Consider the following 18,965-nt stretch of genomic DNA (forward strand, 5'->3'; position numbering starts at 1 on the left):
TTCCTGCCCTTGTCCCTTCACTGCAGGCATCCCTGGAGGCTGCTGGCTCTTCATTCTTTCCTTCAGGGAATTAATCTATTTTTCTAGACCTGAGTGACTATAAAATTCCTATAAAATTAAGCTTAAAACTACCAGCAAAGCATGGCTTTAAAATGTACTGCATAATGTCTTCTTTGTCTGCTCCCAGGGCATTTGTGAGGGAAGCACGGTGGGCGGCCAGAGCCTGTTAGAAGGGCTCTGGCACAAGGCAATTAGGATGATGTTAAATCTCTCCATTTCCTAGCTGTGTGGCCTTGGGCAAGTTACTTAACCTCCTTCAGCCTACATTCCTGATCTATAAAAGAGTGAAAAAAAAAACGGTCCTAGTCTTAGGACGATTGTGAGGATTAACGAAACCATGCAAAACCAATCAGGTACTGGTTTGTTGTAAGTAACCAGTAAGTGCCAGTTGTAATGCTAATGCGTATTATTTGTACCATTAGCGGGATGAGTCATTTGAGGTGACAGTGATTTGAAACCCATGAAGCACTGTGAAAATGGGAAGCATTGTTACCATTGTGTTCCTTATTGAGGAGTGTGATCCAATGAGAACAGTAGAAAGAACACCGGACAGGAAATCAGCAAAATAAGATCCTAATGCTGCTCCTGCCACCATCCAGCAGTGTGACTTTGGGCCAGTCTCTCTCCCTTCCTGAGCCTCTGTTGCTTATAAATGAAGCAGTTCAATTGGATTATCTTGAAGATCCAGCCCAGGTCAAAAATTCTACGATGCTATGAGGGTTGGAGCAAACAACTTACATAGCAAATCTTACACAGCTCCTGGAATCAAGGAGAAGGTCAGTATGAATTACATTGATCAGTGGCTAAAACATATCTCTGCAGGTGACAAACGCCAACCCCAAGTGTAATAATCAGAAAGAGTAACCTAGTGAGTGCTGATGAGGCAAACTATTCCTACCAGTCGAGAGCTTTGGAAGACAGCGTGGTGGCAGAAGATAAGAATTTGTAACTATAATGGCAATTCTGAACTAGACCAAAAGAAGGTGAAATTATGTACAGTGGCTGTGATGGCAGGTAAGGAAGTGGGGGCAAGAACCTTTAAAACTTTTTGGATTTGTGGGTAGGTATGCTGTGCTGGCACCTTCCTCACACAGCTGGCAGGACTACTTGCTTTTACCTTCCTAAAGTTCACTGAGCACCTCATGGAGGTAAATTCAGAGGCTACAGAGACAGCCTCTTTTCTCCAGGAGATGAGAATTAATTGGATAACATACCTTTACTGTGGAAGATACTTACATTCTTAGCATAGTCCTGTATGGTGCTTATATTGTTTATATATTGTCTATTATTCTGTGAAAACAGAGCTGTTTGTGTATTCAATTTTGGATTTCTTCTCCACCCTCAGCCCTCTGGCAGTTTCTGGATGTTAAATATTATCTCTTCATGTGAGTTGTACCAGAGGAAGAGTCATCTGTTACTCTTTTACTTTCTAATGAGCCTTTAAGCTGATTTGCAGGGCAGCTATCGATCCTTTTGTTGTTTTGCTTTTTTTTCTTTTAAACCCCAGAGGACTGATCAGTTCAGATTTAGCTGGTTGATCTTAATCTCCCCAGAACTCAAATTTTATTCATCCTGTCCCCTTTTTCTACCTCACCCCCCAAGTAAAACAAGACCAGAAACAATAACCAAAAATAGACAGTAAGGTGTGGTGGCAGCATTTTTGTGGATAGGCTAAATATTTCTTTTGCTACTATAGCAACTACTATCAAACGCCTTGCTACTTACCTCTGACTGCTCTTTGGAAATGTGAAGTTATTTTGCATTTAAGTGCTTCAATCACCTCAGTTACCTAAAATACCTTCATTTCCCTTCAAGATTCTTCTTAAAGCATTTTTACTATTTTCTTCAGATATTTTCATAAACGTACAATGCAGAATTGATAGACTTCTCCACTCATTGATTTTCATATTCCCCGAGAATGACAAGTATATTATGAAAACTATAATAGAAAAATTTTCTATAAAAGCATTTAATTAGAAATAAAGGACTTGATGCTTAAAGATACTCCAATTATGTGGAAAGTTAATACTAGATAACTGAGTGCTCATTCAACAACTCAGTAGATAAATATCTATTAAATGCCTAAAAGTGTCAGATACTAAGCAAATACTGTAAACATAAAGGAGATTAAGAAATGGATGCAGTTTTCAAGGAGCTCAACTGAAAAATTCTTCCTTTATATCTTGTTTATGAGATATTAATATATTTAAATATTTTGCAAAACATTTTCCACATATAACAACTCATTTCATATGCAGAATAGTCAATCCTGGTTTCATGCTTCTTAAATTTGAGATTTTTTGTTGCTCACTGTTTTTGCCAACCAGATTTTTATTTATTTATTTTCTTCAGTGTTGGAGATCAAACTGAAGCCCCCCCCCCCACATGTTAGGCAAGTGTTCTGCCATTATGCTACACTCCATCCCGAGGTTGTTCATTTTGATTGTGGCAGTGTTCCTGTTTCTCCATTATTCCTTCTTTCTTTCTTTTCTTTTCTGTTTTGGTGCTGGGAATTGAACCCAGGACCTCCAGCATGCTAGGCCACCTCTCTTTACCTAAGCTACACCTCCAGCCTTTTAAGCCTCAGTGCTTAATAATTAACAACTTACACAGTGCTTTCATGTCTCAGTGGAAACAGTTTTTTCTTTTTTAATTTTTAAATTTTATCTTCAAATTACCGTAGATTAAAAATACGAAGGGATCATTGTGATAATTCCATACATGTATACACTGTACCTTGAACAAGTTCACCTTCTCACCTTCTAGTCAGTTTTCTCCTGTGTGTGTGTGTGTGTGTGTGTGTGTGTGTGTGTGCGTGTGCAGGTGTGTATGGGTGGGGGAGAGGCTGAAATGACTTCTCATATTCTCCTTGAGTGCTATTACAATAAGTAACATCATTGGTACTTGTTCTTAGATCCTTCCCTACCCCATCCTCTAGGCCAAAACCCTTTTTTTTTCTGGTGGTACTGTGATTTGAACTCAGGTCCTCACTCTTGGTAGGCAGGCGCTAGTCCAATTGAGCCACTCAGTCAGCCCTTTTTTGTATTGGGTATTTTCAAGATAGGGTCTCCTGATCTATTTGAGCCAGCTCTTTGTTGGCTTCAAACCATGATCCTCCTGATCTCTGCCTCCTTAATAGCTAGGATTACAGGCCTGAGCCACCGGTGCCTTGCTCTAGGCTGTAATCTTGGAAGTTCGTTTCCACTTCATTTTTGCTCTCCTTTTCCCTCTTTATGCCACTTCTGTTCGTAACTGTTCAATTCCTTCTCTTCACAGAAGAGTTAACTGAGGCCAAGAGCCATCAAGTATCAATGCCAAAGTCACACAAACAGGTGGTAGAGCTGGGCTTTGAGCCTGTGACTTATGCTCTTTGACCACGTGTCTGTAAATGCTACCTGTGCGACACATTCTTTCCAGCCTAATTTGGACCTATCATATACTCCTAGTATATAAATATTTAGTTACTGTTGTAACAGCGTCTGCCAGTTTTATAGTGTTTCACAGATAATCCTTTTATGCTTTTAGTTCTTCCAGAGCGTGCCTGTTCACCTACAAATTATGTGGTCATCGAATCAACATTTATTGAATATCTACTAAGTGCTACCGTCAATAGAGGCATTTGGAACATGAAGACCACAGCTCTTGAGTTGACTTTACTTGGGAAGTCCTCTAGGTTTGGGTAGGATCGGTGAATATCAGATGATTAGCAACCTGCAGTTTTAGTGTAATTGATTCTGTGTGAGAACATAAGCAGGAAGACTAGAACTCCAGCAAGGTGTTCAAATGCAGAGATCAAAGCATTCACCTACGCATTTAGGATTTCTTCCTTACAGAGGACCCCAGATGGGTATTTAAATGTTATCAAATGGTATTTTAAGAGCCTCCCAAATTTGCTACAAAAATGCCAACGAAGATTAACCTTCGGGTAATCTAATCCTTCCACTGATTTTTTTTTCTTTTTCCCCTCCAGCGGACCCCATGCGCAGGGAGGACTGCGACAGCACGGGATCAGACACTCCAGGCTCTGGTCGGAGGCGCAGGGCGCACTGTGGGTGGAGCTGGGCAGTCCCTCGGCCGCCTTTCCGCTCTGCCGCGGGCGTGGCCCCTGCTGTCCCGTTCTTCCTGCCATGCGCTGGCCCCTCCCTCTCGCGACTTGTACGGCTGGCCATGGCGGCGCTGGTGTGCACGCGGTGGCTCCCTCGGTCGTGGCTATGCAGGTGCAACTCCGAGTCCTCCCTGAGTCCCACAGGGTGACCCGGGGTACGCCTTGAACCAGGGCCGGTGCCAACCCTCCCTTGTTCTCTGTTGCAGGAGGCCCGGGCAGGGTTGCGGCCGGCACTACCGAGCCGCGCTTTGCACCACGCTGAAGCAGCCCCTGGCCATCGAAGAGGTGGCCTCCCGCGCTGTCCAGCCTCACGAGGTAGGGTGAGGGATCCTTCGACACCCGATGACCTTCCGCTTCTCTCCGCCGCACATCGCAGGCTTCCGGCCTGAATCAAGTTCCCAGTTCCCAAGATAGGGGGCGACCGCGAGACCCCAGCACTGCTGGGGGCTGGGCCGGTGCGGGTCGAAGCCCTTTCAAGTTCACAGAGGGTCAGAAGTGCTTCGTGAAGTGTTCCCCCAAACACATGGCGAGGCCTCTTTCTGAAAGCCCCAGAGCTGTTGCCTTAGAAACAGAGAATTCTGATTTGCACACAGTTTTGCATAAGTACCTGGAAATTGTTGATTTAATACGGATAAATGGACCCTTACCCTTTGCCTTATTCCTCTTCAGTTAGTGTCAGATTATGTGCCTTTCCGTGTCCCTTAAACCAGCCCTGGACCCACCTTTACCTTTACTTTGTGAATGAATACGTGCCCTGTGCCCCGACTGGTGTTCTGCAGTGATTTGGGATGGGATTAGTTTAGTAGTTTAGGACTGAGTGCAGAAATGTGGAAATCACTTTGGCCTCTGGTGACACAGTGTCACCTGGTGTGCAGAGAGAAAACCTGCAGCAGAATGAAGCAGGCAGTGAGCCCCCGTGTGTGTGTGTGTGTGTGTGTGTGTGTGTGTGTGTGTGTGTATGTGTGTGTGTGTATATGTATGTGTGTGTGTGTGTATGTGTGTGTGTGTATGTGTGTGTGTGTGTGTGTATGTGTGTGTGTGTGTGTGTGTGTGTGTATATGTGTGTGTGTGTGTGTGTAACCACTGGTGAGAGGGAGAAATGCAGCTGGCAGCCCTGAAATATCACTTACAGTGTCAGGCAAGTGGAGCCTGTAGCTAAAATGGATGATTTGGATGAACACCTGATGGCAGCCTAGGATTCACACGCTGAGATAAATCATCCTTGAGTCATTCTTTATTGTTATTATTTGGTGGTTTTTGAGACAAGGTCTCCCTATGTAATCTAGGCTGGCTCTGAACTCTCTATCCTCCTGCTCAGCCTCCTGAGTGCTGGGATTACAGGTGTGCACCACCTCCCGACTGAGTCATTTTTAATCAAGGTGGAGTGGCTTGAGGACCCATGTGTGGTATGCTTGTCAGTAACTAATGTGTCCTGTACCCAATGTGCACAGGCTGAAGGCTGGCCTCCTTGGTTCTATTATTTCTCCAGATTTTGCATTGTAAGGAATTAGCTCATGAGAGCTGCAATTATGTTATTTTTATTCAACATTAAATCCCTGTGGTTTGAAATGGGTCCTGGTATGTGGCAGATGCTTAAAAAAATCGTGGAATGAGTGAATTTTGTAGATAAAAATGTCTTCACACCAATATGGCCACCTCTGTACTAAATTTAAACAAGCAAAAAAAAATATCTGTTTTGGTGCCCAGCCATCATTTTCTGTGTGATTCTAACCCCTGTTGAGATGTGTCATCTAGCACAGTAGCTCCTCAGCGTGCATCAGAATCATGTGGGTTTGTTAAAACAGATCGCTTGGGCTTTGCCTCTTGAGTTTCAGCAGGCCTGTGGTAGGGCCTGAGAATTTAAATTTCTAAAAGGTTCCCAGGTGATACTGATTCTGGTGGTCTGGGACCACTTTCTGAAACTCACTGGCATAGAGAAACTACTGTCCACACCACTGAGGTTCTGCCTCAGGGCTGGCTTTGCCTTGAGCACAGAACCTGGCCTCCAGGATTCCAGATTCCTAACAGAAACCATTCCATTTAGAACCCTTCAATGGCTTCCCATTTTTCCTAATATGAAGGCCACTATCCTAATATAGACCTAAACCCTTGTGAAGTGTGGTCCTGTCTCCCTCCATCTGTTGTATTTTAGGCTCACTGGTTTTTCTTTTTTTCTTTTGTCCCTGATGCAGGGCTTTTGCACATGACATTGCTGTGTCAAGCTCTCCTCTCTCCCCCATTTTGCACAGTTATCTCACCACCATTTATTCCTATCTTCAGTACTTTATGTGAAGTTATAATTTAACACATTTGGCTTCATTATTATTTGGTTAATGTCTGTCTTTTCTACTAGCCTTTTAGCTCCACTAAACAGAACTGCCCATTTTGCCTTATGGTTGTATTATGGCTCTTTGTTCAGTACCTCACATATTGTTGTCACTGATTCGGGAAATCTTGAATAACTGAATGAACTTTGGCTCCAGGATGTGTACCATTCCTTTTTGCTGCTCTGTTTCCTTTACAGGTCAGAGTTGATGTTCATTTTTGTGGCATTAACTTTGCTGATATTTTGGTCTGCCGTGGTCAATATCAGGAAAGGCCCCATCTTCCTTTCACACCTGGTGAGTATGGGGCACCAGTGGCTGCTTCAGGAAAAAACCATCCTGAGAATGTTTGGAATCGCGTGCATCCTGCCAGACAGTGCTCTGATGGGTTTTACCTGCCATCAATGAGTTTTTTATGAGATATGTCAGCATCATTGTTAATAAGAATCCCTGGATTGTGAGTCCCTCAGAGTAGTTTCCATGCTTCTCTTATTCACCATTGTAACTGCCAGTTTAACATTGTACCTGGCTCATAGAAGATCCTCAGTAAATACTTTAAAAACGAGTAAATGAATATTCACACATCATTATGTCCACCAGAATTCTGTTTATCGGAATCGCTTCTTGTTAGTCCTGGGACTTGAACTCAGGGCCTTGTGCTTGCTAGGCAAGTGCTCTACCACTTGAGCCACATCCACAGTCCTTTTGCTTTTAGTTTGTTTTTTAGATAGGGTCTCACACTTTTGCCCAGACTGGCCTTGGGCCATGATCCTCCTATCTCTGCCTCCCAAGTAGCTGGGATTACAAGTATGAACCACCACATCCAGCTTTGGTTGTGTCTTAACAGTTGGAACTATTTCCTTCTGTTTGTATTTGAGAAAATGCTGAAGAGGGAGAAGATGTCACATACTGAGTTATTTCTCTGGCAGCTCATGTAGGAACTGGTGATCATTAAATTCAGAAATTTCAGAGTAGGAAGAAGAAATTCATCCAGTTGAGTCAAGTACTGTCTGAAGACACACAGTTCATATCCTTGAGGCCCTCATAGCAGAGGGGGGCTATCATATTTGGGGTTCTGTAGGAGTCTACAGCCCCAGTGATCAAAGTCAAAAGTACCTGTGCATCTGTGGTTCTCTGTGCTTTTGTACATTCTTGAAATGATCATTTGTGTCAAGGTAAAGACTGGGACTGCCATAGCCTTGTAGACTGCGATTGTGAAGTCTTATGCTTACTCTCCATTGTTCTGGGTACAACACTTTACCCCTCTGCCTATGCTGAGTGGTGATACTTAGACCTCACCAGCTTCCAGCAGCTAATGAGATGGCCTGTTGATCTGGGTTTTCTTATCTCTGTGTGCTAGGCTTTACAGACAACCTAATCTTTAAACAACGTTTTAGGAATGGAGTTTTCTGGGACAGTACTGGAGACAGGTGCAGATGTCAACACAGTGAAAGAGGTAAACTAGTTGAAATGTGGGGAATCAGTGTGTGAATAGCTATGAGGAATGTGTTAACCTCATTTGTACCCTGAAAGTCTTGCTTCTCAAGGTCTTTGCCTGCAGACACCCAGAGGAATCTGAGATGGAAGGGGAAGAAATTAATTCTGAATTTGGGGAAGGAATCTGGTGGGCTTCTAGCTTCATAAAGCTCTTTGTTGTGACTAAAAGGCAGCACTTCAGTCCTTCATAACTAAGAGGATAAAGAATTCTCAAGACCCAGGTTTATATGAAAGAAACTAACACTGAGATTCTAACTCCTATCAACCTTTTTCCATACTTTACCCCACTGTTGTCTAAAATGTGCTGAGACTGAGAGAATTGCTGTTTTATTTATTAACCATTAACTCTGAACAGATATTGAGGCCAACCTGTGTCTTATGGGATCAGAGCTGTATTTTTTCTTTCATTCTTTGATTAATTCAGGAAGAAATGAATGCAAGGCCATGCATGTGAACATATCTATAATACTATTTTCCCTTTAGGGAGATTGTGTTATTGGTGTGAGTATCTTACATGGGATGGCTGAAGAATGCATCACTGACCAGAAGGTACCCTACCTCTCATCATCAATGTTTATAGACTTTTTTTCTCTTTTGTTTTCTGTAATTCCTACCTCATTCTTCCCTCTCTTCACTTTTCTTTGCATTTGTTTGGTCATATCTTTCTTCTCAGCCAAGAAGTTATTTTCATTCAAATGCTAACCCATTTCTCTTTACTGGTGTGACAATCCTCTCATAGAACTTTGTTTGTGTAAAGTGTGTTAATGAAAAGGGGCATTTTGTTTTTGTAGTGCTTGAGCAACTGGCTGGCTGTCAAATTGGACCATAGGTAGTTTTCATAGAAAAACTGGCTTGGTGCATTGAACTGGATGTTATGAAAGAGATAGGCTTAAAAATGGAGTCAGCCAGGGTGGCTGTTGAGCCTGTATGGTTGAGCAGGATGTGAATGGTGTTCCCTAGTGGTGTACATTATACAGATCCCCTCCTCCCCCTTCTTCACATTTATTGGGGTAAACTTTATATACCATACAGTTTACCTGTTTCAATACTGTGATCTGTGGTCTAGTCTTCATAAATTGGTTACTTTTAGGGTTTTGAAGTTAGATGCACCCCAATCCTGAACTCTGTCATGGGTTTTTTGGTCTTGGGTTTCCATTCAAATTAGTCACCCTTGAATCAAATCACAATATTTATTGAGCAGCCTTTGCAACCAAGCACATATTGTTAATACCTAACTCACTGTTCTCTTTTTATAGAACCTGTGGCAGGTTCCAGAAAAGGTCTCTCTAAGAGAAGCTGCTACCTTACCTATATCTTATGGCACAGCTATTTTGGCTCTGGAGCATCGGGCCCATACCCAGCCTGGGTAAGGACTATGAAAGTGGCAGAAGGCTAGATGGTTCCCTTCTTTGACATTAGGCATGCCCAAGAAGACTTTTACTATCCCTTCCTTTCCCTTCCCTTCCCCTTCCCTCTCCCCTTCTCTTTCCCTTCCTCTTCCCCTTCTCTTTCCCTTCCTCTTCCCCTTCTCTTCAGTCCCTGTTCATTTTGGCTGAGGGAAAAGCCAAAAGGAGGTAATCACTTGAGACTGGTGTCTGATAACTGTGGGGGCATTCTTTTGTCTGGCAATGGTAGACTGTGAACTTGGCCAAAATGAATTTGGAAAAATAGTTCTCTAAGTCCTGACCACTTTGGGAATCACTTCATAGAAACCCTTAAAGTTTAGAGAGTTCGTTTATTTTTATTTTATTTTATTTTTTGGGGACAGGGCCTTGCTATATAGTCAAGGTTGGCCTGAAACTCACTTCATAGCCCAAACTGTGGCTTCAAACTCACAATCTTCATGCCTCAGCCACCTGAGTGCTGAGATTACAGGTGTGTGTCATCATGCCCAGCTGACAGTTGGTTTATTTAAACTTGTTTTATATGAGTTTAATGGAGCCCGTGGTATTTGTTTCTTTGAGGTTTGGTTGGGTGTTCCAGCACTCAGAATTGTTTCCAACTGGTAGGTTTAGCTGAGTGGTGGCCATTATGAGACACTACCTTCTAAATTAGTCAGTGTTTAGTATGAGAATGATTTTAAGACAAAATTTCTGAAGCATAAGTTGGGGTGATTTCTCAAAGAAACAGTTGCCACTGCCATGAGGGAGAGTCTACCTAGAGAGATTAAGGGATCTTTGTTCTGGGAAGTCTTCAAAACTGGACCAAATTAGCACTGACCCAGAAGCTACGTACACACCCCATCCCTCAAGGCTGGAGAGGGATTTTCATGAAGGTTGGAACAAAACAATCTCTAACATTCTTGCTTTCGTGTGTTCTAGTTCTAACATGTTCCTGCATCACGTTGTTGGGTGAGGTTTGAAGGTTTTTGCAGGAAGTGACAGTCTTCTTTCTCTGTCACAGAGAAACTGTTTTAGTGACAGCAGCGGCTGGAGCCACAGGACTTGCAGTGATAGATGTGGCAACAAATGTTCTTCAGGCCAAGGTATTTGCATGTTAGAGTCTCTGTTAAAAATACCTCCAGTTTTCAGACATGGAATTTGTTCATTCACTTATTAAAAACCCTGTGCAGGGCACTGGGGATATATAGTAACCTAGTGTAGGGTCTTGCCATCTGTTTGTTTACAGACTAGGAGATGACTTAATAATATATCACTGTCCCTTCAGTTACTAGCACCTGGCAGTGCTTCTCACCCATGGCCTCTGCAGATGCTCTTTTTTCTACCCATAGTGCTCTGAATGGGTCTTCCCCTGAGATTCAGATTTAAGCTCATATGTCTCTTTTTCAGAGAAGTTTTCTTTGTCCTTAGGCTAGGTCAGTCTCCTCTCCCCACTACCTATCTGTCTGTCTATCTATCCATCCATCATCTATCTATCTATCTTTCTATCAGCTATCATCATGGTAGGTGGTACTCAGGGCCTAGTATTTGCCAGGCAGGTACTCTACTACTTGAACCATGTCTTCAGTCCTCCCACTATTTATATATGATTTCATAACACTCTATCTTTCTGTTTCTTAGTACACACTTCATCATGAGGTTATTCCTTTTTTTCATTTTTATTAGCATACATTAATTTTACAGGGGGGATCCATTGTTTCATTTCTGAAATGCTTACATTATACATTGGTTAGGTTCTTCCCCGTCATCTCTCCCCCTCATCCTCCTCTCCACTCCACCTATAACAATTGCAGGAGGTTTCAATAATCTATTTCATATATGTGTACAGGAGCACATCAACCATATTCACTCTCCTTCATGTTCTCCAGTCACCCTCCCTGCTCCACAAATACCCACACCCACCCATAGGACCTATTTTACAGTCTTGTCCTTCATTTTTCATTCCAAAGTCAGTGTTCAAAAGGGTTTCTCGATGTAGTTCAGCTGTGACTATATTGTACTTTGGTCAGTTCAACCTCCTCTGTTACTCTCCCTCACCCTTTCCTCCTACCCTCTATTATTCAACAGCTTTCACTACGTATCGTTGTGTCTTCTACCTGCACAGATGCTATGTATTTCCATATTGTTGTCTATCATTCTTTTTTGGTTACTCCTTTATTTATGTCATTATTAGAGTAATGTCTCCCTCCTACTGGACTGTAATCTCCATGGAGGCAGGGAAAAGGTCTGTGTGTTTCACCACTGTAGTTCTGGCATCTAGTATGGTGCCTGGAGCATAGTAGGCACTCAAGAACTATTTCTTGAATGAAAGAACTAGTGAATGAATAAATGAATGAATGAAAAAAATGAATCATGTCTGCACAAGGATTTCTCTTTAAGGCTGTGGGTATTGGAGAAGAGAGACATTTAGGATGACTTCGAGGGACTGGTAATTGAAACAGGGTAAAGGGAGGCAAAGGGCATTTTAGTAGTGGAGGACATGTTAGAACACCAAAAAATAGGAACTAGTATTCAGGGAATTGCAAATGGAATCTCTGGAACAAAGGACTTGTGGGGGATAGTGAAAGGTGCTCTAGTGAAGCAGGAAGCTATAAGGTCAAAATTTGAATGCTTATTGCAGATTCTTAGGGGCTATTGAGAATTTTAAGTGGGAGATGACATGATCATCTTTGCTTTTTAAAAACTTTTTTTTAGCATATATTAGTTGTGTAGGGGATTTCACTGTGACATTTCCATATATACTTACAATATACCTTAGTTGGTTCATCCCCTCCATCATTCTCCCTCATCCCCCTCCCCCTACAAAAAATGATTTCAACAGGCTTCATTGTTCTATTTTCAAATAAGTCATAAAACACATTGACCATATTTATCCTTCTTTACCCTCTTAATTCCCCTCCCCTTCACAGTATTATCCTTCTCCAACAGGACCTGTTTTATATTCCTGTCCTTCATTTTTTGACTATATATTCATTGTTCAAAGGGGTTTCACCACAGTATCTCACCTGTAAATATATTGCACTTTAATCAGTTTATTCCCCTCTATTACTCCTCCTTACCCTTCTCCCCACCCCCATCCTCATCCCCTACTATTCATCTTTGCTTTTTTGAGACAGGGTCTCACTAAGTGCCCTAGACTAACCTTGAACTCTGGATCCTCCCACCAGCACCTTCCAAATGCTGGTTTAACAGTTGTGTGCCACCATGCCTAGCATCATCTTCGCATTTTAAAAAATTCACTCTGGTAGCCCATGAGATGGAGGGATAGGGGAAGGGCAGAGGTAATGGAAGCAGTAGAGAAGGCTCTTGGAATTGTCCAAGCCAGAGATTATGACACCTGAACCAAGGCAGTGGAGGTCATGAATTGGGAGATTCTGAAGTAGAAAAAAATAGAGACTTTGGTGGTTAGTCAAAAGAACAAAGACTCTAAAGGTAGCCTGATACAGGTTCACATTCTAATTCCCCCTCTATTTCCTCATTCATAAAATAGTGCTTTTTTTTTTTATAGAGAGTTGTTTGAGGCTATTGAGATCACACATACAATGCACCTGTTAGAGATTGTGACATGTCAGTAAGAATCTCTTAAAAAGCTAATCCTGTTATTATTAGATATTGAGTAGAGAGGAGAAAACCAGGTTAGCTTATGAAAATCCCATTTATTGAGATCAAGAACACAGAAGGAAATGGTGAGTTCAGTTTTGGACACATTGAAAGCACGGTTCCTGTACAGCATATGATTGGGATGTTGAGATAGCAAACGGATGTTGGAGATACTTGGATTGGCCTGGAATTTCCTTTTCTACTGTAGGCTCCTTTTGGAAAGGACATGTGAGTTCTGAGGGCAATCTTAGGTCCTGGGAGACATGGAACACAAACACGTTTCATGTTAAATGGGGGGGCTTTTAAGCTCTTCTTAGAAAGAGCATAATTGCTTTCATTGTCTAAGCCACTGACACCATAACATTTCTGGAAATGTACAGTTGTACCATTTGTTTTAAATAGTTCTCAGAGATGAAATAGAAATTTTGCTTCAATTCAGATAGTAAACTAATCTGAGCTACTTAAATGAGTAATTAATATATGGAAAATATTTATAACAGTTCTTCCATAGCAAAAATGGTTTTAAATAGAAGTAAACAAAAATCTAAGTTAAAAATAACGTTACCATGCCACCTATTCAAAACAGGTCATTTTGATTGTACTTTCCATCCCCAGCATTTCAGACTGCTTCCAAACTGCCTCCATAGCAATTATCTTACCCTTGACCCTCACCCAACCCTTGGGAGATGGGTAACAGAAGTGTTATTGTCCCTATTTCACAGATCAAGAAAGTGAGGCACCAAGAGAGAGTGTTTCATTGCAGGTCCCTGTGAGACATAGTGAGAATATCGGGATGAAGACTGACCCTCGACTAGTGTCTGTCCACTGCGGCCTTTTGTGTGAATAGTGATTGGTATTATTTTGAGGGACCTGCAGGGAGCATTGGAGAGGAGCTTTCAGTTTCAAATAGCAATGGATGAGTTTGGAACCCTTTAAGGGCACCAGTTTTCTTGGGATGTTTCAGTGCAAGTTCTAAGCATCACCTTCAGCCAAAATGTGTGGGTAGAGGGTGTTGCTCACTGATGAGGCACCTTTAGGTGATGCTTGAGTGTCTGCAGCTTTTGTGGACTTCCCTGCAGGTGGCTTGCAAGCATCTATGCCATCTGCGTTGGGCCTTAGACACAATTTTATTCCAGGATGATGAGTTAGAAAAACATGGGCTTTGGAGTCAGGCAGCACTGGGTTTGAATAGTTGTTCTACTACCTGGTACCTGGATGTCCTTGACTTCGCTGAGTCTCCATCTGCCTTTCCTTATAGAATGGAAGTAATTAAACTTCCACAGTAATGTTCTTCTGATGTTTAAATAGAATAAATGCTTACATATGTGTAACAATAGATAACAATTTACCTAACTCTTTGTTTTCCAAATGATTTACAGTGTTCCATTTAATTTTGAAGTAAGTCAGTTTTACCAATGAGGTACTTGAGACCTAGAAAAGCTGTCAGGCAGTACACGGTCAAATGCATGAACTCTGGAGATGGATGGATGGGTATGGATCTCAGCTCTGCCTCCTGTTAGCTGTGTGACCTTCCTTGGATAAGTTACTTAACTTCTTTCACTTCAGTTTCCTCATCTATAATATGAGATAATACTAGAGTGTATTTCATTGGGATATTATGACTAAATGAGTCACTAATATATGTAAAACAGAATAGTGCCTGGAAATAGTGACACAATGTACTAGTTCTTACTAAGTAATTTGCCTAAGATAGCATTGGAAGTTAAGTGGCAGAGCCAGTATTTGAACCATGGCCTATCTGACTTCAAGATGTTTCCACTGCATCAAATTTTATCTTCTGGGAAACCTTTCCTGATCTAGACTGAGATTAGATATCTCTTGTTTGCACCTGTGTCCTTCCATTGCTCTACTGTATCTTGCTTTCTTGACTTGAACCTGGTATCTGGCTTAGTAAATGGTGGTTTTTATTTGTACTTGGCAGAAACTTTCAGAGTATCTCTTGAGGAGACCTGTTGGAGTTCCAGGATTCCTAGAAATGTGGTCATCCTCAGGTCCAGTGGGGCCGGGAGGGGCCACTGGGATGGTGTTTGTGTTGGGATCAAGGCTCATACTTGGGCAGGAAAATCAAGAATTTTGGCTGGCATTTAGGTAGGCAGGGTGGCTCCCCTCTTAGAACATGTTTTGGACCATCAGAAACCTTGTGTTCTTCATGCAGGTAATAGCTGCAACTGGAAGTGATGAGAAGTGCAAGCTGGCGATGCAGAGGGGCGCACAGTTCAGTGTGAACTACAGTCAGGGCAGCCTGAAGGAGGCGGTGAAGGAGCTGGTGGGCAGGAGTGGGGTGAACGTGGCCATCGACATGGTGGGAGGAGATATTTTCCTGGAGGCTCTCCGCAGGTGTGTGCAGTGGTCTGTGCAGCTGGGGCTCTGCTGAACCTTTCTGTACCTCTGTCTTCCTCTGGCCTTGCTTCTCTCTTGCCTTTGCTGTTCAATGCTCCTGTAGGCATCAACATGGACGAGAACAGCCGAGTGGGTGGATGACAAGGAATAGAAGCAGAGAAAATCAGGAAATGCTTAAATATAGCAAAAACAAAACACCCACTGGAAAATATCCAAAAAATGACTGCAGACTCTCTAGTTGGCAATGTCAAGTGCTTTAAAAATTGTACATGTGTTAAATTCAGCTATGCTGGCCCCTACTAACTACTTTATCTACATGGATATGGGGGATTCTTAAGGAGATTATCGTTCAGATGTTAGAATTACTGGGGTGGCAGTTCTCCCTTCCCTAGTTCACTGTGCACCAAGGTATAAGCTCTTCTGATCTTACTGGTTTGTGAAGCAGATAGCATTGTGTTGCCTTAGTTTGTTTTGTTAAAAAATGTACCACAGGAGATTTAGTGGGATTCATTGTACTTTTAACCAGGGATCTTAGAATTCTCTGAGAATATTGGTTTCCTTCTTCCCTCTCAATTATTCTTCCTCCTTCCCTCCTTTCTCTTTCCTTCCTTTCCGAAATGAGGTGTTGTTATGTAGCCCATGTCAGCTTTGGAACTTGCTATGTAGTTGAGACCAGCTTCAAACTTGGCAATCCTCCTGCCTCAGCCTTCCAGGTGCTGAGATTACGAGCATGTCCAGCCTGTTTTCATTTCTCATGTCATCCTGGCAAGCATTATTTTGTAGTTTGTTTAAGTTTAAAAGAGAAAAACAGAAGCAGAATGCACAGCTGACAACAGAAGGAATCGTGGTACGGCGGCGCCTGAGCTGAGAGGCAGGCAGTGTGTATGTCTGATGACCATTGCACGGTGCCTGGGATGGTGGCTAGAGAAGCAAAGGAAGCAGTGTGCAGGCCAAGTGGGCTCGCCCTTCTCCTGCTTCTCTTTTTGCTTTCTGGATAATCATGTATTGACAAAGCTTCTCATTTCCCTTCTGAAGAAGAGAAGCAAAAAAGCAAACACCAAACAAACATACATATATTTTCTAGCAAAGATGTGTGCAAAAGTTGTTTTTGTAACTCACTGAGTAGCATGCCCTCTGTGGTACTTCTCATAATGGGTTTAGAAAATTTGTGAATTTTTATAAATTATTCAAAATTTTCAAAAGAAGCACCATGACTTACAGGAACTCTAAATTCAGTCTTTGTGTAAAGCAGTGATTCTTAATTCCAATGTTTGTCTTATTCCTGCTGCTAAATTCAAATTCTTCAAACTGAGTTGTCTTTTTTTCCTTTTCTTTTTTTTTTTTTTGGCAGCACTGGGGTTTGAATTCAGAGCCAGTACTGTATGATTTGAGCCAGGTCTCCAGCCCCTTTTGCTTTAATTTGTTTTTTAGATAAGGTTTTTCACTTTTACCACAGCCTCCAACCATGATCTTCCTATCTCTACCTCCCAAGTAGCTGGGATTACTGGTGTGCATCACCATGCCTGACCAAACTGAGTTGTTTTGAAGTACAGCCTAAAGAATGATATTTGTTTATATTCAGGTCCTTCCACAAAATAACTGGAGCAGTTAAACAGACAGCCTTGGGCTGGAGGCATGGCTCAAGTGGTAGAGCACCTGCCTAGCAAGTGCAAAGCCCTGGGTTCAAACTGCACATGGCTTGTTTCCACCTCTTGGCTGTTATGAATGTTGCTGTTATGAGCATAAGTGTGCAAAATACCTCTTCAAAAATCTGCTTTCAGTACTTTTGGATGTACACCAGAAGTAGAATTGCTGGACCTATTTTTAATTTTTTGAGGACACTTCAGACCATTTTCCATAGCAATCATATCATTTTACAATCCCACCAATAGTGCACAAAGATTTCAATTTCCCCATATCCTTGCCAGTGCTCGTTATTTTCTATTTGTTCATTTAACCTAATGACTGTAGCTATCCAGTGGTTCTTAGCGTTTTCTTTCCTTCTCCTCTCACCATCAGCCTGGCGTGGGAGGGCAGGATTGTGGTGTTGGGATTTGCTGGAGGAAGCATTGCATCTGTGCCCTCCAACCTGCTGCTACTGAAGAACATCTCTGCCATGGGGCTGTACTTTGGTCAATACAAACAGGAGAACTTTACGGTCTTCTCCAAGAGCATGTCGTCCGCACTTCAGTACTGCCAGCAGGGACGCATACAGCCACACATTGGAGCGGTGTTCAAGCTGGAGGAGGTGAGACATGCCATAGGAATGGGGTACAAATAAGGCCAGGAAACAATCTCTGTCAAACTGCTGGTGTGTTTATCTCTGGGTGCTATACATCCTTCTTTTAGGGATTGAAGAGGTGAAAATGCCACACCTGAATCATTGGGTCTCCCAGGCACCAGGGTCAAAAGATTCCTGCCAGTCTTCTGGGTTGTGTAGCTGTTAACTTAGACCCAGTGTAAAACTGAATTTTGAGACCTTGTCTGCATGACTAGTATCTCAAACAGTAGAAAGTTATGGTACTTTAGAAAATAATTTACACGTGTTGATATGAACCTTGAACTCCACAACACATAAGCCTAAGAAGGAAACACTTGACTTGACCTTTGATTTTCAAATATAGACACTTCAAAGTACAACCAGATGATCTAAGCTGGAGTTCTGAGTGCAGAACATAAATCATGCCTGGTATCATAAGACTGTAATTCATCCATTAGTCACTGTAGTTAATTGTGTTGGCTTTTCACTCCCTTTTTCGTTCCCCTATGGTCTCATTAGCGTGGCTTGAACTTCCTACAAAGTGTAATTGTGTACATGCACATGTGAGATAGCTGTAAATGAGAATCTGTTAGCCATTCACGGAAAAGTCTTTGTTTTTTCTGGCATAATTTGTTTTAGTGCTCTAAAACCTGTTTTTTGTAGCTCTAGTCATTCATAGATAGAGGCAGTGTTTTGTTCAAAGGCAGATTAGTGAGGCTTAAGCTGTCAGTGCCAGGCTTCACTGATTACCAGCCTTCCATTTTCGTGTTTGCTCCTGTGACAAGGCACATTCTTTTCAAACAGCTTATGTCCTCTTGGTGTGTGTCAAGAAGATAGTGCATTTATAAAGAGAACCTGACTGACCGTTACAAACTGTTCAGATTCCAGTTCCAGCTATGGTTTGTGGAAGTTCCGTCCCCTTGCTGACTTTCAGTGTCCACAGATGGGACATTGTTAGTGGCTTTCAGGTTATACGTTAGGTGTCGATGGGAGGTGGGCAGGTGTAGACTAGAACTGGCTGGGTTCAGGGACCTCTTCTCTGCTGAGGCCTGAGTGGCTGCATATTTTTACTTTTTCATTTAAGAAAAGGTTTTGTGGCATAAATACTTGAAAACTATCAGTTTAGATAATTTCTGGATCCCCTTCCCATCTGGTGGCTTTTATCATTGTATGACTTATATTGAGGTTTGCTTTGCCTGAGGCTATCCCTGTTGGTAGAGGAAGAGGACATTTAGGCAGTGTGAGTGGAGTAGAAACAAGTGTTAGTTTGAATGTCGCCTTTCCTTTCGGCATTGATGCGTTGTTTGGTGCTGCTCAGCCATGACAACAGGCCAGAGGTGGACTATCATTTAGAGGTC

At 42.3% G+C, this 18,965-nt stretch overlaps 1 protein-coding gene across 8 annotated transcripts in view; it reads left to right on the forward strand.

The window, feature by feature from the left end:
• Nucleotides 1–685: 685 nt before the first annotated feature.
• LOC109678811 (quinone oxidoreductase-like protein 2) overlaps nucleotides 686–18,965 on the forward strand; it is a 31,353-nt gene continuing 13,073 nt past the window's right edge. Inside the window, exons 1-10 of one of the 8 annotated variants that reach the window (XM_020154244.2) lie at nucleotides 686–836; nucleotides 4,031–4,277; nucleotides 4,372–4,480; nucleotides 6,690–6,786; nucleotides 7,887–7,945; nucleotides 8,470–8,535; nucleotides 9,243–9,352; nucleotides 10,390–10,471; nucleotides 15,163–15,344; nucleotides 17,367–17,595. In XM_020154244.2, coding sequence (XP_020009833.2) covers nucleotides 4,039–4,277; nucleotides 4,372–4,480; nucleotides 6,690–6,786; nucleotides 7,887–7,945; nucleotides 8,470–8,535; nucleotides 9,243–9,352; nucleotides 10,390–10,471; nucleotides 15,163–15,344; nucleotides 17,367–17,595 — 1,173 coding nt within the window. In that variant the 5' untranslated portion in view covers nucleotides 686–836; nucleotides 4,031–4,038. Of the gene's footprint in view, nucleotides 837–4,030; nucleotides 4,278–4,371; nucleotides 4,481–6,689; nucleotides 6,787–7,886; nucleotides 7,946–8,469; nucleotides 8,536–9,242; nucleotides 9,353–10,389; nucleotides 10,472–15,162; nucleotides 15,345–17,366; nucleotides 17,596–18,965 lie in introns of those variants that run through there. The other 7 variants (XM_074047386.1, XM_074047387.1, XM_074047390.1 and 4 more) reach the window with 7 other exon arrangements.

The sequence above is a fragment of the Castor canadensis genome, chromosome 11 (assembly GCF_047511655.1).
Source record: "Castor canadensis chromosome 11, mCasCan1.hap1v2, whole genome shotgun sequence".
Classification (NCBI taxonomy): domain Eukaryota; kingdom Metazoa; phylum Chordata; class Mammalia; order Rodentia; family Castoridae; genus Castor; species Castor canadensis.